Below are 25741 nucleotides of genomic sequence, written 5' to 3'. Positions count from 1 at the left end.
CTTATTTTCAGCAACAAAATGAATCTAAATGAAATAACTGTTTTCAGATGTGTCGGTTCTGGCTGTTTCCCAAAGGCCTTTATCTTCTCTTGTGTTTTCAGGGACCACAGCGGGGGCAACAAAGGTCTGAAAAGGCTTCACAGTGCCTGTCATGTGTACGGAAGCGCAGCTGATAACATTCCTGGCCTGACGCAGTAAGTCCCAGCGTGCACGGGCAGCGCACACACACTTTCAAAGCTTGCCTTTTACTGTAATGAGTCGTGTCTTGTTCCCTCCGTCAGCGCTCACAGCAGCAGCAGCAGCAGCTGACTTCACAGTAAATTATCACTCAGCGGAAAACTGTTCTTGTTTATCTTGYGGGGGTTGATTTTAAATCGTAGTCATCAACAGGAATGACTTCCTGTTTTCTATTTCTGGCTTTTACTTTTTTCTAATTACGTTAATGGTGATCAGCATTAGTTTGGTGGACATCAGTTTGATTTATTTGTATTGTTCCCAGCCCACTCTCACACAGAGACACAGTCAATGTGGGCCGGCTGCACTTTAAGGCCCTGTTCACTCCTGGACACACCGTAGGCCACATAATCTACCTCCTGGACGGCGCGGCAGTCGGTTCCCCCTGCAGCCTCTTCTCTGGGGATCTGGTGTTCCTCTCAGGATGTGGTTAGTTGCACATCTTTTTTTTAAATAAATGCTTGTTGGTTTCTGTTTAAAGATGTTCAAAGCCTTCACATTTATTTTTTCATCATCTTTAATCATCTTTTGGTTTGAGTTGAAGATTCTTTGCAGTTGTTCTAACAAACTTTTTGGCACTGAATAAAGTAAAAAAAAAAATTATTTTCTAGACCTGCTTAAGTAAAGATGAGTATGAAAAAACATAGTTTTTCCAGATTTTATTTCCTATCCCATTGCATAAATGCTGTTTTCCTTCAGTTTTTCCTCCCTCCCTTATGTCCTTGCTTCCTTTCCTTCTTCATTTCCTTGTGGTCCTTTTTTTCCTTATTTTTCCTTTTTTCTTAATTTACTTGTCTCCTTCCTCAGATCCTTCCTACCTCCCTCAAGTCCTTGGGTTCCTCAATCCTTTCTTCTCTACTTGTGTCCGTCCTCGCTTCTTCCTTACTGTGTTTCTTTTTTTCTGTTTTTCTTTTTTTTTTTTGCATAAATTAATGTAAAGTTTTGAAAAACTCTGGCAAGCCAATAATTCTTTGAAAATGTATACGTAAATTACATCAGAGTGTCTTGAAACTTTTAATTTGTAGTCCATGGCATGCCATTCCCCTGGGGCACAAATATCACATTTCTGTTGGACACTTTCAGAAATGGAAAAGACACGATTTAGTCTTTATAAGTCAGAAGTTGGCTACAAAAAGTAGCTGCTTGTCTAAACTTGTTTATATCTAGAGTCRGAGCAATAATTAAAAACTTTAAAACAAGTGGAACTGTGACTAACAAGGCTCCAGTGGTCCCACGTTTGTCCTGCTCTCACACACAGTGAGCTTGATGGGAATGGAGGTAAAGTAAACCTCTAAAGCTCACTGTTGGGAAAACTRCAGCAAACAGAGACTTCTTAGCATCTCCAAATCCTTAAAACATCCGTTAGATGCTTTTTGCACACCAACCGGTTTCCTGTACAAATGTTAACGACACTGAGACTTTAACTAGACCATGAACCTTGAGCAAATGACACCAAGAYGGATCTTTTCAACATCAAACATTCCAGATTGTTAGTCAATGCTATATTTAGATATAAAGTCTTCATTAGCATGAAGTTATAAGAAAACTTTTAAACTGTCATTTAATTGGGGACAAAGCTTTTTAATTTTTTTTCACCTGCACACTCTTTTATTAGTTTTCTTTTTGCCTTTGGGTGATACTCGTCATTATTTCCTCAGCTTGTATTAAACAAGTTAGGACATGGGTCAAAGGAAAACAGGGGAGATTGTGCAATGCTGAAAAACATCAATTTCACAACAACTCAGGTCAACTGGAAACAGGCCGGCTGTTGAAATAAAAGTGAAAAAAAAGCAAATGGCAGGCTTTGATTTTGTATTTCTAAATACTTTACTGTCATTTTTGAACGGTGTCACTTGCTCTACCTGTTAGGTTTTTTTTTTTCAGGTTGTCCTAATCATTGTATTTTTTTCTTATGGTGTTGTAAAACCATTTGCTTTTGTTAATTTTCCCTCTAAGGGACAATAAAGGATATTCCTATTATTGTTTTTTTGATAAACATCTGCATGCATTTCCTCTAACATGATGATTTGAACTTGGTGTTTCCAGGGAGGATGTTCGAGGGCAGTGCCATAACAATGCTCTCCTCTCTGGACACAGTCGGTTCCTTAAGTGACGATACTTTACTGTGGCCCGGTATGTAAACTGCTTCAACTGTCAGACAGAAAAGCTTTTTTTTTTGTCAAACTTCAGATTGTAAACTATGGAAACAAGAGTTCCTGTAAAGTCATAAACTGTTTGGAAATGTCTTSAATTTGATTTCAGCTTTTCCCAGGTCTGGATAAATATTTAGAAATGTATTTGTTTCCACACTTTATTTCCTTTTATTGTCCTTAMTGGCCTTCTTTCGTTTCCTTCCTTTTTTGCCCTTCCTTGTGTCCTTTTTTTCTTTCCTTCTTTCCTCATGTTCTTTTCTTTCCTTGCCTTTTTTGTGGCCTTTCATTCTTCTTTCCTTCTTTTCTTCTCATGCCCTTCCTTGTGTTCTTCCCACCTTCTTTTCTTGTCTTAGTTTTTTCTTTGTTTCCTTCTGTCCATCCTTAAAACTACATACATAATGAGTTGAGAAGTCTAGAAAAGTGTTGAGTTCTTGGCTGAAAAACGATCAGATTATAGTTACACTGTTTAGTTAATCCATTCATTTCCCTCATGTTGTCATTCAGAAGTGTTTGTGAAGCAGCAAAGAGCCACAGTTTGTCCTGTTTTTAACAGTAAACCATTTAAAGTATGATTTGATAAAAGTRTGTTTTTTTTGTCGAGTCATGTTACGACTCGACAGCAGCTGCTGTTACCATGGTAACAGTCAGTTCTTAGGTTTCGGACTTTATCACATATTCCTTAATAATGATATTTGATAACCACATTTTAAATGAAACCATGAACTTCGACAGTAAAAAAGTAAAACACAAAAAATCCCAAAAGTTGGAAATAGTTCTTCACAGCTCTGTAAACGTCTGGTTCCTGATTGTTTGCTTAACGTTTCCTCCTCTTACTGCCCAGCATCAATCCCCTGGCGGCCAAAAGCTTTTAAGTCTCGTTTATATGCGATGTAAGTTTTTTTTGTTTGTTTTTTTTCGCRTGTCCTCTGACGACCCCGCAGGTCATGAGTATGCAGAGGACAATCTGCTGTTTGCTGCTGAGGTCGAGCCACGCAACGCCGCCAGAGAGAACAAATATCAGTGGGTGCTGCAGCAGCGAGGCCAGAAGCTTTGTTCGGTGAGAATGACATTTTTGCCATTGTTATGCTCCTCAAGCCCGCCTTCCCAGAAAGGACTCGCGTTGTCCTGCACCCGGGAAACAAGGCTTATCGCCGCATACAGTTTACATGCTGTCAGAGCCTGGTCTGCACACTCCTGCAACCCTCCTCCCCTAACAGACCAGGCTTACTGTCGAGCTTCATCTGTGATGCACTCTGCAGCCGGGCAAACGCTCTCAGTTCAGGGCTTACCTGGAATTTAGATTGCTTTTTACCTCTTATCAATACAACATGACTGCAGAGGCTGTTCCATTAGTTTTTACCTCCCGGAGTTTTGTCAACCTCCCTTTCCAGAATACAGCATGTTGCGAAAGTGTTTGTACCTCCTGAACTTTTGTGTATTTGATCACCTGCATTTCATATTGCTTCATTTTTCTCTAATGTGGGCAAGGTGGATGAAAACAACTCAACCAATCAGATGCAAATCAGGAAATTGACTCAAAAAGGAAACATCTGTGAGGAGCGCTTCCAGTAAAAATCCAATCAACAACTGGATTTTATTGCGGGAAAATCTGTTGTAAAAGAATATTCTATTATTTGACTACTCTATCGATTATTGTTACGATTAATTGAGTAATCGGAAAAAATTGTCTCTCCCTCTGTCTCTCTCCCTCTCTCTCTTTCTGGGAGGAGAAACGCCGTCGTATTCCAAGCATCGCACCAGTCAATTCAAAAACGCTTCTGGTCCCCTAAAAAAACAATAAAAACCTGGAAAATTTGACATTATGCAGTTAGCATTTAGCAACGACTCATACGCGGAAGTGAGAGCCCTGCCCGACACAAACGATRATCTGACCGGAACGCTGTGTGCGACATGATGAAACATAATTTAACGAAGCTTTGAGCCAGATCAATTTAATAATCGAGGAACTCGAATCATTGGAGGAATCGTTCCAGCCTTTAGATCAGAGTAAAAGGACAAATGCATGCCACAGTTTTCATGTTTCTATRTAGAAAACAATCCTTTTTGTTGTGCACTACTTTGCATTATAAAATAAGAGCTCAATATATATATGTTTTTTAGTTTTTGGTTGTAATGTTACAGAAATGTATCAAAAAAAAWAWAAATAAAGCTGTATGAATACTTTTACGAGGCAGCGCATAGAAAGATTTTCTATATCATATTTTCAACACAGTGGGCAGTTCTTACTGGAGAAAAGCGTGAACRCATTTAATTAGGTGTGACATTGTGTGAAAGCTAATTGGCCCATTATTTTCCTGTTCATGAAATAAAATCCCTACTATTTTACAGCTGSTTCCYGGCATCAGAGGACAGTGTTCACTCATTTCTAATCCCAAAGCAGAGCAGCTTTATGGCAGCRTRTTCCGTTCCAGGTGTTACTGGCTCCTGATTCGGGAATTTCTTTTGGAAAAGAAAGTCGCATCTGACTTCAGACAGGCGTTTTGGCTTTTCATGGAAGGGAAAGGCCAGGTGTTGCTAATAAGATTAGCATAGACTCCAGTGTCTCCATGTGTCCTCTAAGCCATGGCAGAGTGATGGTGAACCAGTACGAACAGCGCCAGGACTCTGAAGCAGCCTAATGAGATTCAGGCTCTGCTCATGTTTTCTGTTTGTGGCTGATGTTCATGTAGTCGCATGTTCGCCATGTAAAASGTATTCATAGCTTTTCTCACTTTAAAGCTGCAAACTTTATTGTATTTTTGAGGGATTTTATGTGGCAGACAAACACAAAGTTGAGCATAGATGGGCCATAAGTTTCCATATATAGAGAAAATAAACATTTTATATTGGACAACTGTTTTTATTTTTGTGGGACTCTGTAATCGCTGCACGTCTTGGACAACTTCGTGGTTGATCTGCAACATTTCCAGCTTTCTGAAACTTGCAAATAAGTTTTTGCCACAGTGTCGTGTGTGATGCTCGTTGTGATGCTCGCTCCATGTTTTCTGTTAAAGTTTCGTGCAACCATGCGACTGCTTCCCCATCCAGCCATCAGTACAATTTCAGTTCTTTGCTCTTTTGTCAAACGCATCTTCTTGGGTATCTGAAATATAACAGAAATACACATTTTACATTCTCTTATGTACGGAAACTTATGGCCCACCCTGTACATGTTTTTTAAAGATTTGCATTTTGGAACACAATTTTCACTTCCATTGCATCAAATATTTTGATTTGTGTCTACCTCTAGAGATCATAATATTTACCCATTACAAAGATTTATTCATCATAGCCTTTGAGCAGCTTCCTTGACACATTCCTCCACATATTTGCTGAATTGCATTGGATTTAATTAAGGGGCACCAAAGGACTCTAGATGCACAAAGTTTGGCTCTGCCTTTACAAAATCCTTATGAATACTTTGGCTAGGAGTTACAGTAAAGCTGAATGAATTCTGGTAAATAATGATAATTCAGAAATATTTTTAATACCCTGGATACATGTTCTGCAGCTACATATTTAAGTCACTTCGGGGTCCAAAGATTTCAGCTGCAGAAACGTATGAATACACAAAGCAGTATTCAAACTGGGTCAGACATCCACAAATGTAAATCTGAGCTAATTTTCAGCTGCAGAAATCCTTTGCTGCACACATTTCCTTTCTGCCAAAAAGAGAACAAAGTGAATGGAGCTTTCTGAGATGGGATTGTTTTTGTCATGCACTTCACTTTTAGAGCCCCTCCACCATCGGGGAGGAGAAGCAGTACAACCCTTTCCTGCGCAGCCACTCTGCAGAGCTCCATCAGGCTCTGGGCGTCCAGCAGCTCCTGGACGAAGACTGGACCCAGTTCAGGGCGCGGGTCTTAGAGGAGCTACGGAAGCAAAAAGACCTCTTCAACAGGAGGCAGTAAGGCAGAGGACGTAACGGACAAACCAGCATTTGTGGTTCGAAACTTTATGAATGGGCATTAAGACGTTTTGAGCTGAATCTGTGACCAACAGGAAGTTCACCTTTATTATTTAATCGTAACATGGTAGTCCTACTTTCTCTCTCCAGGATTGTAGTTTAGTGATAAATTTGTTCCTGTTTAGAGAATTGCACGTTCATCTTATCGTATCATAATAACACACGTAGTGAAGACCTTCAGGAATAATTCTTTGTCATTTTACAAGTAGGTACAGTCAGGTTTCTGTTATGGGTGCTTTAAGTAGTTTAGCTTTCTGAATTGTTAAATAGTTAAAACTCTTAGGATTTTTTGCTAATAATAATAATAATAATAAGATACACAAGTTTCCGTTACAGGCCTTGTTTAGCAGTCCAGCTAAAGAGCAGTTTGTTTCTCTGACTTAAAATTTTGGGAATAAGTGTGTGTGTTTTTTTTTATGTAAACTTCAAAAGTAATGGTGAATTTAATTTACCAAATCCAATGATGGGTTTTTTTTTGTTGGTATTTTTTCCCTTTTATAGCAACAGTCTGGATTTTTCTACAGTTTGATTTGAGCCAAATGGAAAACCACTATTTCCTTGCAAAACGTTTTTAGTGTGTGCTCATCAACGAATATTTTCTTTTTGCTCTTCAGCTGTGTCCACATTGGAAGCTTGTTTTTTAGTTTTTTAGAAGGGGATGTGTGAAATATTTACAAGTTGTCAGTGTCTTATCTGCAGTAGACGRGAATCAGAAACCTCCCAGTGTAGAGAAGCACAAAGAAACTGTGACAAATGGGATAAACTATAAGCTGGACGAGGACACGAGAGGCGACGGAGTTAAAGAGCTGCAGTTTTCAGGTTTTGTATATATTTTTGCCAGGGGTGGCAATAAATGCGGAGCATGTGGTAGCATGTGCTCAGTTCTTCTGAAACTTTCTGGTGATTTCACTTTTAAACACTTGAGTCCTCGTGTTGGATCTTGACTACACAAATTCCCCACCTTCATCGTCTGACCTCCCGTTACTCTGATTGCTGTTAACTGCAGGAAAAACACTAAAATACTTTWACTTTTCTCACAAAAAACAGAAGTAATATTTTAGATCTTAAAATGCTTCACTTTACGAATGTGAACAAAAATATGTGAAGGTATTGTGATCTAAATCCTGTCACCCCACTGAACTGTTTTTGAAGGGAACGTTTTGTACGGCAGCATGTAGAGYTGAGTCTGCATTTAATATGAAGACTTGTGTTAAAACAAACATGTTTTGCAGCTAAATGTTCCAGGTGAGTTAAAAACAAAAACTTTATGGTGATCAGTGTTTCTCTTTGAAAGATGAATCTTCACTGTATCGACTGAAGGAATGCTTTACCAGTTTAAAACTGTAGAGACCAAACTTATTTATATTAAAAAATAAGGGTGAAATGGTAAARRTTTTGGTACTGAACCTTTGCGGTACAGATTTAATGTGTGGTTGTATGAAGTCATATAAAAAAATATATATTGACCACTTATACAGAAGAGGATTGATATAAGCTTTTATCGCTTTCAGGTTGATTAAGCTACGACCTGAAGCACTCCACACCAAACCAATGCAGGAATGACTGATGATAATAATAATGCACAAGTTAAAGACTAGGTTTCTTGATTTTAACCAGCTAAYATAAACACCTCTGTTGATGGCTCTTGAACAGCACCACCTACTGTAACACCACTTGAATAACTGTTGCCATTGAATTGTTGAGTTATGCTGTACTTAAGCATTAGACGATATTCAGTTCTGTACTGAATGTTGATTTGTATGATTTTGAGGCCAAATAAGTCAAACCAAACATTTTTGAATGTTATTTTTATTTTATTTTATTTTTCTCATGTTAAAGTGACTTTGTCTGCTACTTTGGGGACCTATCACTGCTTGGGCTGATTTTATATTTCTGCCTTTCTTTGTGAGGATTATTTTATGTTTAAAGTGAGTCGAAGCAAAACCACTGCATTTTCTTTAAAAAGAAATGTAACTGTTGTCTGTTATCTGATCCAATCTCAACMAKAAACAAAGCTGTGTACGGATCTTTGGCTTTCATGACCACTGCACCCTAAATATGAAACACCTTAAGGGGATAAATTATGCTGAGACAAGAGCTGACATCCTAGGTTTACTTAGGAGCAACATCCCTGTTGGCACAACAGTGTGAAACTATCAAATCAATATCTGTGAGAAATGTTCAATAAATATTTTTATTGCCWCTTTTTGTTTGTGTTTTATTTTTTATCYGAGTTTTCTGGTTCTCCAATTAGATATGTTTGTCAATTATAAGATGTTCATTATGATTTATTGGTTTGAAAATAAATAGATTTTTGTCATTTTATCCCTCAYGTACAATACAAGAAATGCTGAACTTAATACATCTGAGCCTGTAGAAACAGCAGTGTATATATAAAAGTATCTCTTAACAGTGGCAGTTTATGTCAATAATTCATGAACWAAAATCAAATATAAACTTTTCTYMATGTCTTCATTTATGCTGCAATGCTCAGAGAATTTAATGTTTTAAGCTGTGCATTGTTGTAGTCATGTACCGCTTGAGTTTGCCACAAAATATYTTTATGGTTCATAAACCAATAACRRCCTCAAAACGTATGAAAAATAAAAGGGCAATGCATCGTCCTATTCCCTGAACAGTAATCATTACATTTGAATTAAAACACTAAAATAAATACTTCAGTTAAAGATAGAGGAACTATTAATTAAACTWATATATGCAATTCCTTTTTAATCAAAGTGAAATTTAGATTATGAAGATGCCGTTCTAGTTCTAGTTCTAGTCTACTGCTAYAGAATATAAAGATGTTCTTTAATGAGGGAATAAATGTTGAAAATATTTTGGGTGAGTTTATCAGTCTCAGAATTTAARGGAAATGGGTTTATGGCTTCGKTTTTACTCGAATCCCTTCATTAATCTGACAGGTAATAAGAAATATGATGGGAAAAGTTTAGACAAAGCTTTGATCTGCCATCTTTCAGAACCAAAATCACCAAAATAACTGGATCAGTTATTAGTCTGCCTGTTATTAGTCTTCAATAACAGGCAGAACCACTGGAACTGAATGTTAAGAACTTAGTATTTATTCACAGTTTGTATCTTGATTAAAACTGTCCAAAACTGTAGCAACCTATAAAAAAAACATTGTTTAGAAGCGCTATAAAAGAAAACAATCTGTTAGGCGGAGAAGCAGGCAAATAAAATAAACCTTTAAACTTTAGATAGTTTGAAAGTGCGTCACATTCCTCTGCCTCTCCTGCAACGGATGCCTACACCAGAGCACCTTCACCTCTTGGTGACTGAAATGTTATTGAATTTTGTTTGATGAAAACTCGCACCTTATTTGCATATGTTTGAGTTCTGAACACCACCACTCAGGAGACTGTTTTACTTCAGGTCATGTTTTAATGAGGAGGAATGAAAGCAGACTCCTCCATTAGAGATGACTGCACACTATTTGCTGTCTTTATGAGTCTTTCAAACTGACAGCTGAGTTATTTTGCTTTCTGCAATAACTCTTAAATAACAACTTAACCTACTTTGTGTTGGTGCCAAAGATACTCTGAGAAACAAGACGCTGAGCTGAAGTTTCAGGTGACAGAGCGTTGTCATGAAATGTTACGCCAAAATCTGGGATCACGTACTCACACGTTGTATCGTTGCCAGGTTGTGTGTCTCATTTATGGGAGTCTGGTTACACTGAACATAATCACATCATAACAACATACCGTAGCTTTTGTTTTGCTCTGTTTTTGTTCTATTAAAAGTGCTTACAAAAGTGTGAATACCTTGAACTATTTTTGTCTTGAATTGATTTAAAAGCTTGGTTTTTAATGTAGTGGCTGATGTGCATATCTTAATGTTTTCTGCCTTTTTGTGTTTCAAGGTAATGAAAAGCAACAAGGCTGACCAAAATGTTGGACTATCAGAATCATATGGAAGCCCATTTCCGCCATGAAAGAAAAAATAAAAGACCAACAGGAAGTCATAGTTTCGACTTTCTCATAATTGTGACTTTGAAAGTCGAAATTATGACTTTGAATCTCATAATTATAACTTTCAAAGTCAAATTTATGACTTCGAAAGTCGAAATTATGACTTCCTGTTGGTCTTATTTTTTCTTTCATGGTGGAAATGGGCTTCCATAGAATCAGTATTACTTAGTTTTTGGAAAATGTCCCTTGCACCCTTGTGAAAAACATTTCAAAAAAACACAAATACAATCACTATGTGTTATGCTGAATAATATGAGTTAATACATTTAATTTTGCTTTGGGATTAATAACGTATTTTCCAGTGAATTGGATTGAAATAAAATGAAATTCAGACAGAAATATCTACAACTAAGATCAGGCTAAAATATCAAAATAATCACACTCAAACATTTAATTTAACTAAATAATGGAATAATGAATTAAAATTGATCCATGTGTTGGTCTTTAGGCTTTCTGAATATCTTTCCAGATGTAAGGCCTCAAATTCATCATTAAGTGTGAAATCAAGGGTCTGGTAGATGTCGCCTTTTATGTGACTCTCTTTAAAAATCTTTCTGTTAAATCAAATAATTTGGTACCAATAATTTTGCGAAACGCTTTTACCGTTTGCTTCATCCTTTATTTCTCTCTTACTAATAAGTTGCTCCACTGATTCTCCTTTAATGAGATCTAAAGGCGGTGGACTGGACTTTTTCTAAAATCTGAACTTTACTTTCTGAAATTGTTGGTTTTGATGAAATTTAGTTTGAAGTAAGAACTGATACACCACATATTATATAATTGTAACTGTTTCATCTGCAAACTTCAAAATATGTCACCCTGTTCAAAGAAAAATGTCTGCAATTAGTTTAGTAAATACAATAAAATTAAATGATAAAAGAGCATAAAGAAGCTGATTGGACATAAATTGAAGTCAAACTAAAACCCAACAGAAAAAGTGAGTTTCAGATGGGAATTTTAAAAAATCTATTTGTTTTGCAGAGTGAATGCTGAATGCCAAGAAACACACCAGACACGTCAGRATTAAAAACATGGGGACATTTTCAGCAAGTTTAGGTTGTAAAACAACATCCCAACCTTAAAGCATTTCTCTGAGCACTTTCTCTAAATGGAAACAGTATATAACATTTGCCAACCTATGAAGACTTTGTCGTTCACCTAACCAACAGGCAAGAAGAGCATTAATAGAGAAATTGTAGGAGCTGCAGACATCCACAATTCAGATGAGAGAAGCTGTAACAGGACAGTTGGGCAAGCCACAAATCTGGCCCTAAAGAAAGGCACAAAAAATTTCTACAGTCAAGGTTCATTCATATTTAGGCTGTAAGTGTGGTTTTGTTGTGTAAAATAATATTACATGTTGATTTTTTGATTATTTGTATTCATTTCTGCATGTTTTGCAACAAAAAAAACTAATAAATGATTCCATCTTGACATTTGAGATTTGCCAATGGTCGGCTTTATATACAAACATTTAAAGTAACAACCGTTCAAATTCTTTTTTTGTTTTACTAAATCTTAAGATATTTTTAAGATTTCAAGTTTAGAAACCGAACAACGCCTCTTAAATCCCGTCCTGTAACATACTCCGCCCCGGGTTTTCACGGTAATCTCGTAACGTCACAAGTAGTACGTGGATGCGGAAGCGAGCAGCCAGCTGTTACAGGTTGACATCAGGCAGGTGTTCTGGCACAATACAGCTCCTCAGTCAACATGCTGAAGGCGGTCATTTTAATCGGAGGTCCCCAAAAAGGTGAGAATCCACCTGCATCCTGTCCGGTCTCCATAGTCGGTGGTCTTGGTGTTATTGAAGGGAAGCTAAGCTGCTAATGCTAACAAACTGGCTGAGCTTGTTTATGTGACTGACGTGGCTTAATCCGAARACACAAATCAAGACATCTTTTAAAAATGTCTAATGTCCACACGTCTATGCTCTCAACCTATTTAAAGCTGAAGGAGAAACTCTTTTGAAGTTATACTTGTACAAGATTTATTTTTCCATTATAATGGAATAAATATATCCTATATTCTCCCACAATGGGGACATTTCTGTGCAATAGCAGAAATATGTCAGGCAGTGTATGTAGATTCACTCAGAAACAGAAATATATAAAAGCTCAATAAAGAATTAAAGGGCAACATTTCAACATAAATRCTGTGTAGTTATAAAAAGAAATGCACAGCTGATGATGTGAACTTTCTAATCGTAGTGAGGAAGARACGCATCGTTCTGGATCAGCTGCAGATGTCTGATTGACCTTTTAGGCAGACTGGTGAAGACACTATTGCAGTGATCAATGTGAATAAAGATAAACACATGGGTGACGTTTTCAAAATCATGTTGGGACATTAGTGCTTTAATCCTGGAGATGTTCTTCAGGTGATGGAAGGCCAACTTTGTAACTGTCTTTGTGTCTATAAATGTTCAGGTCTGACTCCATCAGTACAACCAGATTTCACACCTGATCGCTCATTTCTAGTTATAACAACCGAATCTGTGTACTCACAGACTCCATATATATTTATGCTGACTCTATATTGTTCCTCTTTAGGTCCAAAAGTAACGACTTCAGTTTCATCTGAAAACAGYTGAAACTGTCACTTTTTTACACACTGACTTTTTTTCTCCTTTCTTTCTGTGCATCTGTTCAGTGCTGGTAAGGGTTCAAATGGTGACATCGTAAAGTAGAGCTTGGTATCATCTGTGTATTTATGATAGCTGTTCTTATTACTTACTGTAATTTGAGAAAGTGGGAGCATATAAATATTAAATAAGAGAGACGCCAAGATGGAACCTTGGGGTACCCCTGATGGGATTTATGTTAGCTCAGATGAAAAGTTACCTGTTGTCACAAATAAGTATCTGTTTTTTAGATAAGACTCAAATCGGTCCAGTGTTGTACCAGATAGCGATATTTTAAAAATGTGTTGTTAAACGTGATCTGGTGCTTTTTTTTTTTGTTTTTGCTTTTCAGGGACAAGRTTCAGACCATTGTCTTTCGAAGTTCCCAAACCATTGTTCCCAGTGGCTGGTGTCCCCATGCTTCAGCACCACATTGAGGCGTGTGTCAAAGTGAGTGCCTCTCTCATCAGTCCCAGGTTGTGTATAGATGTACAGTTTCATCTCAATAAACTAGAATTTGTGAATTCTCTCAATTTTGAGAGCCCRATAAATTRCATATATGCGCACTGCAATGCAACMTGAAATTATATTCTTTTGGCACTGAYCAGTAGTACACCAACTACTAATAATAGTGAAATAATTATTTCTAAACATTGTAGATAATGGTGATAGCTTAATGGTGCAATTATTCATCTGTTAAATTATCTGCATTTTTACTCACTGACTTTAATTGGTTTTAGTCATTTAGGTTTTAAATTGTTCTTTTGGGTCCTGTATCCTCAGACTATTGGTTAAAACCTGTACGTTGTTACATAACTTTACAAAGTGATGCAAAAACTGACTACATCTTTCCTTTTCTGACCCAACTCCACTTTGTCAACGAGGTTTGTTGAGCCTTAAAATTATCCATCTTTTATTTTAKTCTAGAGTTATTTAATTCAAGTCACAGACAAATTGTTATACCTTTGAATTTAAACCTTTMTTTACCAATTGAGCATGTTGGTAGGGAAAACTCTTTATCCATAATTATCTGGATGTTTCTTTTGACAGTCTTTGTTTTCTTTCAAATTATTTTTTTAGGTACCAAACCTGAAGGAGATTTTGCTCATCGGCTTTTATCAGCCAAATGAAGAACTGAACCGATTCCTGTTTAATGCGCAGCAGGAGTTCAAAATGTCCATCAGGTGAACAAGAGAGTTTTTGTTTTCGTCATTAGAGAAATGCAGAAAAAAAMAWTTTTTTCTTTAAAACATGCTTATCATCTTTTGTTATTTAAATCTATGGGAAAGGAGRAACTTTACAGCTCTAATGCACCAACATTGCCAAACAATTACAGCTATCTCTTTGTTCTCCACTCTGCACTGCAGGTATTTACAGGAGTTTGCAGCCCTGGGCACTGGAGGGGGCATTTATCACTTCAGAGATCAGATCCTGTCTGGCAGTCCAGAGGCTTTCTTTGTTCTGAATGCTGATGTTTGCTCAGCGTTTCCTCTCACAGAGATGCTCAACTTCCAGAAAGAGCACGGAGAGCCAAGCAGTTTTGTTATTCTAGGGACAACGGTGAGATTTTTATGATTAGCGGGCCGCTGTTGTTTTGCTCACTGTTATTAAAACTTTTCTGTTAGACTCTTAATGTGAAAACTTCTCGACTCTCAGGCAAACAGGAAGCAGTCCATGAATTATGGTTGCATCGTGGAGAACGAGCAAACAAATGAGGTATTCACTGCCCCTTATCTGGTCCACCTGGCCATTCATCMGTGTTTAAACTGAGAGACTCTGAAAATGAGGCTTTAATTTTTTGTGTGTTTTTTTTGTTCAGGTTCTGCATTATGTGGAAAAGCCCAGCACATTTGTGAGCGATATTATCAACTGTGGCATTTACCTGTTTAACCCAGAGATCTTCCAGCACATCGGCGCCGTCTTTCAGAAGAACCAGCAGGACATGTTGCTGTAAGTTGCAGCACTTTTCTCTTTCATGAGGGTCTGAGGCTGCATGTGAATACCATCTTCTCATTTCTTTTATCCTCTTCATTTGTTCACTTTTTTCCATTTCTTCCCTTCCACGCCATGTTTTCTGTTTCCTTATCCAATCGTCAGCTATCCGTACGATGGGTAAGTTGGTATGTTTAGGCTGTGTGCTGTGACTTTAGAACAACTGGAGTATGTGGCGAGCTTTAATCCACAAAAAGCTGCGATAACAATGGTTTCTGTGTGAATGCTTGCCTAAAGCACCGTTTTCTAAAGAATGCTTTGTGTTTGCTGTTGAGACTTTTGTTTATAAGGTGGCCCTTTATTTTCCTTTTGAGTAATTTACTTCAAATCAGAGAAGTAGAAATCTAATATATTTTTTGTTGAAAAGAATCCATGAGTCGAATAGATTTTTTTTTTCTAAATAACAAACTCTCCTGGATTTGTCTGGATATTCTGTCTCCACCACCTGCTGGTATGTTTGTTTCTTCCTTCAAACGGTTGCCGTCGCAACACTTTGATACATTCAGTTAGTTGGCTTTAGTTGGCCTGAAAAATCCGGTAGTCTGTGATCCTTCAGCTGGTGCAGTTGTAAGGTGTGTGATCCCCCAACAGCCTTAGTGTGAACACCCATTTTTATCTAGACCTCCTAAACTGTCTCCTTAGCTTCAGAATCACTGGCAGAACCTTGGAAAATGTGATATTTTCCTTCCTGTTTAGGTGTTTAGTCAAGAGGAATGACCAAAAATGTCATGTGAACTTCAAAGTGGGACAGATGATTTTAGTAATCAAGTATTCTACCATTTTTTCTAACAATCAGATTGTACAGATTTTTCATACAACCACACTGTTTTTGTATGCAAATAAATATTTCAGTAGCTTTTTTTAAAATAATAAAAGAAAACATTTAGTGCTGAAAACTCAATAAAACTCATTCCTCAGTGAAACTGAACCGGGTGAAGATAAAGCTGTTCCACAAAGTTGTTTTTATCCTAAATGCAAAACGTAGATATAATTCATACAATTTTGGCTTATTTACTGCTCTGAATAAGATGTTCTTTCAGCAAATGGCCTTTTTTGAGTTTGTATTCTCCTGTTTACAATCGATTACTAAATTAGTTGACGATTAATCGATTAATCGTTTCAGCCCTACTTCAAAGGCTTGAATGAAACGATATAATAAAGGTCAAATGGTGTGAATACTTTTACATACATTCTGGACTTTAGTATTTTTTATCATTATTTATCTATAACAACCAAGAGAGATAAACTTATACCTCATGGTTTAACATGTTTTACAAAATGGTTTAAAGGTATAAAATGGAAACAGGAACTGGCAAAGGGGCAAATTGACCTGGAGTGCATTTGTTTAGTCTAGAATAATATTTACAGTGTTGGAGTCGGAGTAGGTGAAACTTTGTTACTGATCCCGTTTGCCACTTTTTGTTGTTGTTTTACTCTTTAACTTTTGAACATTTTACCGTCCTTTATGAAATGCCTGCAGCTGCTTACATATGCTTAAACACCACACTGCTCTCACAATGGTACACAAAGGACATTTAGGAAATCTGAGGAAAAGACAAAACGCACCATGAATAATTCACCTGCTAACATCAATGGACCTTAACTGGAGCGGGTGCTGAATCAGCAAACTTTGGAGCACATCAGAGATTCTTGATAGAAATGAGAAGGCCTTTACTGCAGTCTCTCAGGGATTGCTCTGCTTCTTCTCACATCCACCCTTCTCTTAGTAAGTCTTCGATTATGGGTCTGATCCTTTAAAATATTCTTTTTCATCAATATTTAAGACTCTGTTTGATCTTTACGGTCTTACAATGCACCAAGTTGGATACCCTGATTAATATGGAGAACGTAAACTCTTCTTTAAGACTCTTTTTGGGAGGGGTTACCACTGAGTAATTAGCTTTGGTTTCACCACTGAAGCCATCAGAGTCTACATGCCTTTTATGTGTCTCATCTTAAACTGCGGGTTATTTGTTAAAGAAAAGCTTCTTTCGGAGGTATCTGGGTTTCTGGGGACAGCATATATGACGTAGATGTAGAGCAGGTGCTCCATGTACCGAGGCTAATAGCAGGTTTGATTCCTAACCTTGAAACCTTTGCAGCATGATCCTTTTCTCTGATTGTCTGTTTGATTCTCGTCAATAAAGATTTTGTACAACAAAATCTTAAAATAATTTAAGAAAAACTCGATAATTTTGTTAATGGATTGTTTTTTTTGTATACAGGTTATGTCTTAGAAGTGGATAAGATATGTTTTTTGTTTTAAGCATTTGAATATAACAATATAATTGAAGTTCCTRTACAACCTGCAGCTGGATTTGTTTGTTTATTTGGATCTCTATTCACTGTTGCCATGACAATGTGGGGTCCATATCATAAAAATAACATTTATAACACAATTTATATAACAATAGTTTCAAAGCATATTGATTCAAAAATGTGCAATTTTACCACATTACATAATAAAATAAACAGGACTCTCAAAATCTTTAGCATTTGCTTCACTTAAAACAGGTGAAGAGTTTCATGTTTTCATTTCTCTAAAAATGGCCGCCTTTTGTCCAGCATTCGTTTTGCATGGTGAAAAGAGTAAAACAACATTTTAAAGCATGCTTTGTATTAAAAAATGTGTAAACTGTGGTTGATTAAAAAACAATATTTCTAAAAAAAAATAAATAAATAAAAAGCATTATCGGGTAATTTCAACCTAAACCTTTGTGCATACTGATAATATGTATGTATATTGAACAGTTCAGTTGGACTAATTGTTAGGTTATTTTTTCCTGAATTGAGTTTAGAGTGACATCTTCTTCTTAAATTGTTGTCAACACATCGGTTCCTGGAAACTGATGCCACTGTAATGTGTTCCAGCACACAACCCAAAGCTTTACACTGCATGCTTCACGTCTCCTTTGCTTTTTAGCGATTGCTTTATATCACAACATGCATGCTTGTCACAGTTACTGTCACAGTTTTAGGTCAATTCCTTTAATTTTCATGAAGACCTTTAATGACATAATGCCATGTTTATTTAAGGTTTTTAGAAAATTCAAATGCAGCGATTGTTTTGGAAACATTCTGTTTTTGTGTGGGCACACCTTGAAAACTGTACCATTAATTTATTTTAAGTAGCTTGTGCAGAAGAAATTAAAAAAGAAAACACTTGAGTGGGAAGGGCAAAAAAACTGCCTTTAGCCCAAATGCCCACATTATCCCTAAGCTTCATAAAGTCTTTTATTGATTGATACCTAAACTTTTGAAGTTCTCGGCCTCATTCTGACGATCTGTTTGGTGCAGAGAGGAGCCGACCAACGGCTGGCAGAGAGCAGAAGCCATCAGGCTGGAGCAGGACATATTTACTGCCCTGGCCGGACAGGGCAAACTCTACGTCTACAAAACCCTCAGCTTCTGGAGCCAGATTAAGTCTGCAGGGTGAGTGAAGCATTTTTACCTGCCGCATCACAGACGTCGTGATCTTTACCGTTGTCACGGCAAATCTGGCAGCCCACTCAGCCGTGACTCATTCAGACGAGAATCTGATTTGTTTCTGCTTTTGTTTGCTGTCAAACTATTTTTGTTCCGTTTCACAGGTCTGCGATTTATGCCAGTCGATTGTACCTCAATCAATATCACACAACTCACTCTGAAAGACTGGCTCCTAATAAAGAGGGAGGACCCAAAATAACTGGTACCACTTATAAACTTGCTGTACATCCACCCCAAAAAATATTGACCTGTACACGTCAACTCACACTCACTTTCCTTCTGCCCAGGTAATGTCTATATTCATCCCACAGCCAATATTGATCCCACTGCTGTGGTAAGAACTCTAAATAGAAACACAATATCTCTGTTAAAATGTAACAGTAGCCAAGAAGACATGAAACACAGCAGAGGCAGACTTAGTCATCCCTCTACTTTACTATTGCATGCATTTCTAACACTTATTGGACTAAAACCTTCTGGTAGGTGATTGTTGCTTATTGCTACAAGTTGGCTTCATCTGCTAAGTTTCTTTCAAAATCTCACTTGTTAGACTTGTTTTTAAAAGCAATGCGATCGTGGTTCGCTTGATCGAGGTCAGAGGTCAGAGGTGACCAGTTTGTTTTCCCAAAAAGTCACATGAGTAACTTTGATTGTTGTTGAGGGCTTCCTCATTGTCCTCTACTGGTAACAGTCAGTGCAACTACACATAAATAAACTCCAACGTGCCTCACTGGCAGCTGAAACTTTATATTATGTGTCTGTAAACAATTGTCAACAAATGAAATATGTGCAAATTCTTGTCTTTTTTTGTATGTTTAGTCTAAAAACAGTAATAATGTTAAATCATTTATTTATTTGTTATTCTATATTATTTTGAGCAATGCTACTAGTATCTGTGGGGAGCATCTGCTGCTGTCCAGCTGACTAAATATTACCTTAGTATGTAAAATGCAAGTTCATCACACATGAAATATATTAGGCAACAGTTGTTGCATTTGAATTTATTTGCAGATATGTCTATAAAAGTCTAGATTATTTTCCTTTTTGTCAGCTGCCTACGTTTTCCTCATGATTCTGTCTGCCTCTGAGATAATGTGTAAACTTTTACCATAGTTGTGCAATGAACTGTTGAAATGTTACCCTGCCATGTACCTTGTTGTGACGAGTTTGGGTTCTTCTTTATTTCTTTTTTATTTATTTATTTGCTTTTGTATTTATTTTTGCAGTTAGGTCCCAACGTCTCAATTGGAACTGGTGTTACCATCGGCGCCGGGGTCAGAGTTCGAGAATCAATCATTCTTCATGGTGCAAACCTACAGGTAAGCCATTCTGTGCACTGAACTCAAGTGAAAATGTGTTCTTTTTTCAATGTAATGTTTTCTTACTCAGTATAAATGCTAAATGTTGCTTAATATTAAGGTGAACTTAGAGCTAAAGATGAGACTGTCTTTATATTTTTAATGCCAACATTATCCATCCTTCGCATCTGACATCCCTAAAGTATATCATCACCCTCATCTGTCTCCAAAAATATTGTTGCCACTGCCTGGCACAAAGATGTCATGGTTAACGATTTTCAGGCTGCTGTAATTTAATCCCATGTCTCCTGTGAAGACCGGGGGACATTTAAACTGGATTTATTCCACTGGAGATTTATTGGTTTTCATTGCATAATGCATAGAAGGCCAGATTCTTAGTTGATGTATTCCTCTAAATAAACGCTCCCTGCTGGATATCTCAATGTTATTTCACTGGATATCTGAAATCCATCGATGTTTTAGTCAGAGTACAATCAGCTGTTAATTAATTCTTGATTACAAATGATTGTTACCTTGTTGCGTCTATTTTATGATCTCATTTGCTCTTTATCAGGATCAGTGCTGTGTTTTGAACAGCATTGTGGGATGGGATAGTACCATAGGCAAGTGGGCAAGAGTAGAAGGAACTCCCAGTGACCCAAACCCAAATGATCCATTTGCAAAGATTGACAGCGAGACGCTCTTCAGAGATGGAAAACTCACACCTTCTATAACTATTCTTGGTAAGCCTCACTGAATCTCTGTGTTTATGACAAGATATGACATTTACTACCTGTCCCAGACACAAATGAAGTGGAGGACTCTGCTTCCTAACTAGGTGTAATCTCTAAAGGCTGGTTGCCTCAGATTTTATTTCAGTTTGTCAGAGTAAATTGGGCTGTAGGAAAAAACGCTTTCGTCAAATGTTTATTTTTGAAAACCGCTCATCGTTTAGCTTCTCCTTCACAACGTTCTGTTGGTCTGCATGGCTGCGTTCACACTGCAGCTCGAAGTGACCCAATTCCGATTTTTTGTCAAGTCGGATTTTTTTCCAAATATAGGCAACATGTATATGATCTCCACTGTGAACTGCAAACGGCCTGAAGGTGTCCCGCATGCGCAGTAGAGGGCGCAATAGCGTCAGCGTTCTCAGTGTTTTGCCAACCGCCGTAAAAAGAAGAAGTGCTCAGTGTTTGTGGAAGTAAACGTGGAGGCTAACGGTTCCGTGGAGGCTAACGGTGGAGCTTAGCTTACGATCTTGAAGTTGTCGTCCAACTGGAGCAACATAGTCACTTCAGGCTGCAGTGGGAACGCAACCTGAGGAAGTGAGTAAAACTTTATTTAGAAAGCATTTTTCAAGATCTAGAAATTACAAAAGGCTTCATTATAGGCAATAGTGCATAAAATCCCAAAAGAAATTACTAAAAAGCAGATTAAAAATATATTTTTAACTACCTTTAGGACTGATGACAAGTCAAGTCCAGAGACACAAAATCAGAAAATCCCAATAAGTTAAATTGAATGTGTGGTCATGTGACAAGATGTGCACTGCACATTAATGGTGAGTCGTTTTTAATAGAGCAAAGGCCAGAACTTTTTAAGGACTGCATCCAATTTAAATTTCTCTTATCACACTGACTCATCACTGGGGTAATGATGAGTCAGTGTGATGTGTAATGTTTTTGTTTTCTGCACAGGATTTAAAGCTTTTCTTTCTCCTCAGGTTGCAACGTGACCATTCCTTCTGAGGTGATCATACTGAACTCGATTGTGCTCCCACACAAAGATCTGAACCGCGGCTTCAAAAACCAAATCATCCTTTAGTATCTGCTTCACTTCTGTTCCCGTCGACACTGAAAGGCTGCTGCTGGCCAAGCCCGGCTCTGATGGAGAGTTACTGTACATAAGATGTTTAAGATGGATATGAAAAGCCTTCATTAAACTGTTTTTGAAAAATACGTTTATATATTTTTTCTTAAGAATTTACGCAACACTGGACAGCCACATGCATCTCCATTTACCTTGAATAATGTCATGCCAGCCAATTCAATATATATTCTTTTATGCTCTTTCTTCTCTTGGCAATTTTCACTTGTCAACCTAAATGTGAGGAGTAATTCTTTAAAATAATAAAACAAAACCTCTGGGAATTTAATGCAATCACTTTTTTCCAAAACATTGATTGAAAGCTTTTAGTGGCTTCCTTGTTAGACTCGTGAAATTGACTACCATCAAAATAAATCAGCAGGATTTAAGACTTGCGCTGCAATCAAGTAGCATCGCTTTTCTAAATGTGGACTTGCTCCACCTCTGCATACTTAAACAGTGCCTTGGCAATCACTGGAGAAGATGCTCCAAATTATTCCTCCAGCTTCTTTAACATTTACTTATTAAGCCCTTGAGCTCTCGTGATCACTTCAGCAGTTTTGTTCAAATTAGTGCAACGAGAGTCTCTATTAGAGATGAAGATTTTGGTGCTGCTGCAGCTGCGTAATGATTTAATCATGTCTGTTAATGTACAGTATTTTCCTGTGTTGATTTGAGGTTTGTTCTTCTGAATTGGCTCTCTGTTTTCTGCAGTTTGTAGGAATCTCATCAGCGCAGATGAAACTTAAACGTTAGAGGCAAAATTAAAAATTAGACTTCCCCACAATTGTGGAATTTACTATTTACACATGAAGTTTGATGAAAATACAAATATAGAGCAATTATCTGTGATGGGGAAAAAGCAGGACAATTGTCAGTTTTTCCTTGTTGCAGAATGAGATTCTTAAAATATATTTTACAGCATTTCTTTGGTTTTTGCAAACTTTCTCTTCAATCAATAATTCCTTATTAAAATTGTATTCACTTTTGTAATTGGCAAAAAGAAATASATTTTTATATATTTTACAACTGATTGTTTTGCAATCTTCTGATGGAAATGTCTGCATCCAAACAGGAATAATGCRGGTGGATCTCGAAGTTAAAAATTATCAAAATGGGYGTGAATTTCTGTAATTTGTTTCAAATGTGAGCTACTAACTGTTACATGATAATGAAGGTCAGAKGTCTGCAACTTRTGGCCATAAAGCTGCAAAATGTTCTTTAAACCTTCAACAGTGGCTACTTATAACTTTGAACCAACAAATGTTTTAAAATATGTAATGACAAACTCAGCTTTTAGTGATTTATTCTGAATTTTATGGAATAATTGCATCATTGAATTTTTAGTTATGTGGTTTTTTTTCTTCTTTTAAAAACTATTTTTCACAAATCTCAACATCACATAGAAATATGTATCCATCCTTTTTTGCAAAAGTTATTTTATTAAAGGTAAAAAGGTTCTTTAACTATTTTTCTTTGGTAGATATTTATTAAAAATTATACTGTGTTTTTAAAGTTAACATTTGCAGCTCTAAGCTAGTTTTATTTACCCAGAATGGAGGTAAAAATGGGTTTTCGGCTTGTCAAGGTTAAAAACCCATGGTGTAGTAACTAAAAAGATTTTTTTTTTGTTAAAAATCTATTTAGTTTTGGTCCTATGTGATGTTCTCATTTTCTGATCAACTTTATTTCTGGTTTCTATTCACTGTAATCAATAAATCGTAATCATAGCAGCACTTTAAATGTGTCACTCTGTTTCATAGGTGTATCGATGTTTCACTTGTTGAATTAGTGAGGTAAATGTCATTTTCAACAACGTTTTAATTTATTAAAATGGACACATTATGACCAACTTTAGTTGCATCATAACTTCATTTGTTACGCAATGAAAAGTAGTCAGTTCAAGACCCTTACCATAACAGCARCCTGACAAATGTCTAACTGGGCAAAATTAACCCATAAAAATATCTGTTCACTTTATTTTAATACAAACTATGATTTATCTGGACACTCAAYCTTGATACATGAAACATAAAACACATCAGAGTTTATACATCTTGTCATATGTATTCCTTCATGTAGGTTGCTGCATATTCTTCAGATTTTGTCAATAAGTATAATTTAAGTGATTAATAAATGTATAAACCATTTGCARGATCTGTCATTTYTTKRWWRRWKAAAAAWWWWWWWWWWTTKKKRAMYKRAARRMYTTTYMMMRRMYYYYSRWWWWAWYYKRRSYTWAWWAAWTTTTGCAAAGAATAATGAGCAAAAATCTACATAATTCTCAATATGCAAAACTTGTAGAGACATAAACCCAGAAAGTAATAAGAATGTTGACTTTGTGAGTCTTAAATACAAATGTAAGGCCGACTTGTCAGAGTTCTGTTTATAATAAATTTGYCAAAAAACATTTATTCTAGACTGCATCTTGATGTAGCTGTTGACACCGTGAAGGTTTAAATCCTGGCCTTCMTGTGTTTTTGCTGGGATGTTTGTAATATCTTACCTCATGACGTCCCCAACCTCCCTGYCTATGGCTGCTGCAGACGGAAACACTTCTGCTTGTGACCTTGAATTTACTGAGTTCAGACAACTGGCAGGTGTTTCCTTATCCTCTCGTTTCTCAATTATGCTCCGATTTATGTCAGTCTATTACATAAAATAAATTTCAGGTCATAAGAAACATGAACATGGTGAACAGACATGCTTTCATGGCTGACTTTAAAAAAAATCCCCAAACAAAAACGGAGATGTTTGTGAGTTCAGCAGACAGACATGTCTGCTTGGGATGATGGTGGAAAGATAAATTCAGCACCTCTTTTTACTTGCTTCCAGGCGCCRTGTGAGTGTGTGCTAGACTACAGCTCAGGAGGTGAACGTACAACTGGCTGCAGGCAAAGGTCCAGGGATGCTTCCACTCGAGAGGACAGGTGGAGGGTTCCTGTCTGGATACAGAGCGGCTGATAAGGATGATGACTCACAAAAGCCTACAGGAGTGACAAATGAGCTGTCAAATAGAAGCCGACATTTCGCACTGCTCAGCTTCATATGGTACAGAGAAATAACACCGGACTGCCATGCATCACCGGCTAAAGATAATCTTTTGTTAAACTGTCCTCTGAAATATCTGAACGTGCCAGTTCCTTACAGAGGTGGAAAATAGACATTTGTTTCTACCCAGCAGTTGTGGAGGAAGGCAAAGAAAATTACTGTCTTTGATGAATGCAATGCACCTTCAAACTGAAGAGATATGATTTCAAAAAGCTTCTCACCCATTGGGACTTGAATGAGCCTCCATGGATCAGACTTTACTACCTGACTTTCTTCTCTTGATGCACCCCGGTGTCATCTTGTGTTCTCCATAGTGATGCACACAAACCATATCATCCAAAAACAAAACCAGACTGAGCTGACAGGGCCGCCGTCCTCCATCGGTCTAGTCCAAGGCTGAATCTTTTGTGTTCAGGAGAAACAAATTAAGAGACCACTTTAAATTATCAGTTTCTCTGATTTTACTTTGTTTGAGTGAACTGAACATTGTTCTTATGGCCTACTGACAACATGTGTCTGATAATGCAAGCAAAAATCTAGAATTTACAGTATTTGCAGAAAATGAGAAATGGTCAAAATAACGAAAAAGACGCAGTGCTTTCAGACCTCAAATAATGCAAAGAAAACAACAATACTAATGTTTTAACTCAGAAAGAGTTCAGAAATCAATATTTGGTGGAATAACCAGGAGGTTTTTAATGAGGTTCAGTGCAGTGGGCTCTTCATTTTTTAAAGAGCTGKAGGCGCCTTCACTATCCGTACAACGGCAATCAGAATAAGCTTTACATTWTCATCAGTTTTAGCTATAGAAGTTCAGCTGGTTAAGAACACGGGCCAGCCTTCACTAAGCATGTTYATCAATAAACCTTGGTTATAAAATGGTAATGGTAATGATAACATAAATGAAACTGGCCTCTGCAAACTCGAAATTCAAGAACACATTGRAAATGTCTTTCCTGGAACTCCAGTGAACAACAAAACGGYRAAAACATGAAATAATGGTGACCCTTATCAGGAGAGGTCAGCCTCCTACTATCACCTCAAGGGCACATTGGATTTCAGAAAATRGCTCAGAA

The 25741-nt window shown here is 37.0% G+C and overlaps 2 protein-coding genes across 4 annotated transcripts in view; both read left to right on the top strand.

The window, feature by feature from the left end:
* pnkd (PNKD metallo-beta-lactamase domain containing) overlaps window positions 1–8560 on the top strand; it is a 10273-nt gene extending 1713 nt beyond the window's left edge. Inside the window, exons 5-9 of the mRNA XM_008403183.2 lie at window positions 102–194; window positions 500–663; window positions 2281–2367; window positions 3329–3444; window positions 6122–8560. Coding sequence (XP_008401405.1) covers window positions 102–194; window positions 500–663; window positions 2281–2367; window positions 3329–3444; window positions 6122–6298 — 637 coding nt within the window. The 3' untranslated portion in view covers window positions 6299–8560. The remainder of the gene's footprint in view (window positions 1–101; window positions 195–499; window positions 664–2280; window positions 2368–3328; window positions 3445–6121) is intronic.
* A 3399-nt stretch (window positions 8561–11959) lies between these two features.
* On the top strand, window positions 11960–25289 carry gmppaa (GDP-mannose pyrophosphorylase Aa). Of its 3 annotated transcripts, none has more exons than XM_017303752.1 (13): window positions 11960–12102; window positions 13325–13422; window positions 14053–14156; window positions 14340–14532; window positions 14629–14688; window positions 14792–14922; window positions 15070–15084; window positions 18262–18396; window positions 18555–18652; window positions 18738–18784; window positions 19677–19769; window positions 20323–20491; window positions 24450–25289. In XM_017303752.1, the coding sequence occupies exons 1-13, from the start codon at window positions 12063–12065 to the stop codon at window positions 24458–24460; spliced, it is 1194 nt and encodes a 397-aa protein (XP_017159241.1). In that variant the 5' UTR covers window positions 11960–12062; the 3' UTR covers window positions 24461–25289. The 3 variants fall into 3 exon arrangements, with proteins under 3 accessions (XP_017159241.1, XP_008401416.1, XP_008401421.1); XM_008403194.2 differs by lacking the exon at window positions 24450–25289 and adding an exon at window positions 21472–21706 and having other exon boundaries at window positions 11962–12102; XM_008403199.2 differs by lacking the exons at window positions 15070–15084; window positions 24450–25289 and adding an exon at window positions 21472–21706 and having other exon boundaries at window positions 11962–12102.
* Window positions 25290–25741: the final 452 nt, after the last annotated feature.

Source organism: Poecilia reticulata, linkage group LG2, assembly GCF_000633615.1.
Source record: "Poecilia reticulata strain Guanapo linkage group LG2, Guppy_female_1.0+MT, whole genome shotgun sequence".
Classification (NCBI taxonomy): Eukaryota; Metazoa; Chordata; class Actinopteri; order Cyprinodontiformes; family Poeciliidae; genus Poecilia; species Poecilia reticulata.
The sequence above is the reverse complement of the archived record's forward strand: the minus strand, read 5'-3'. Positions and strand labels throughout refer to the sequence as shown.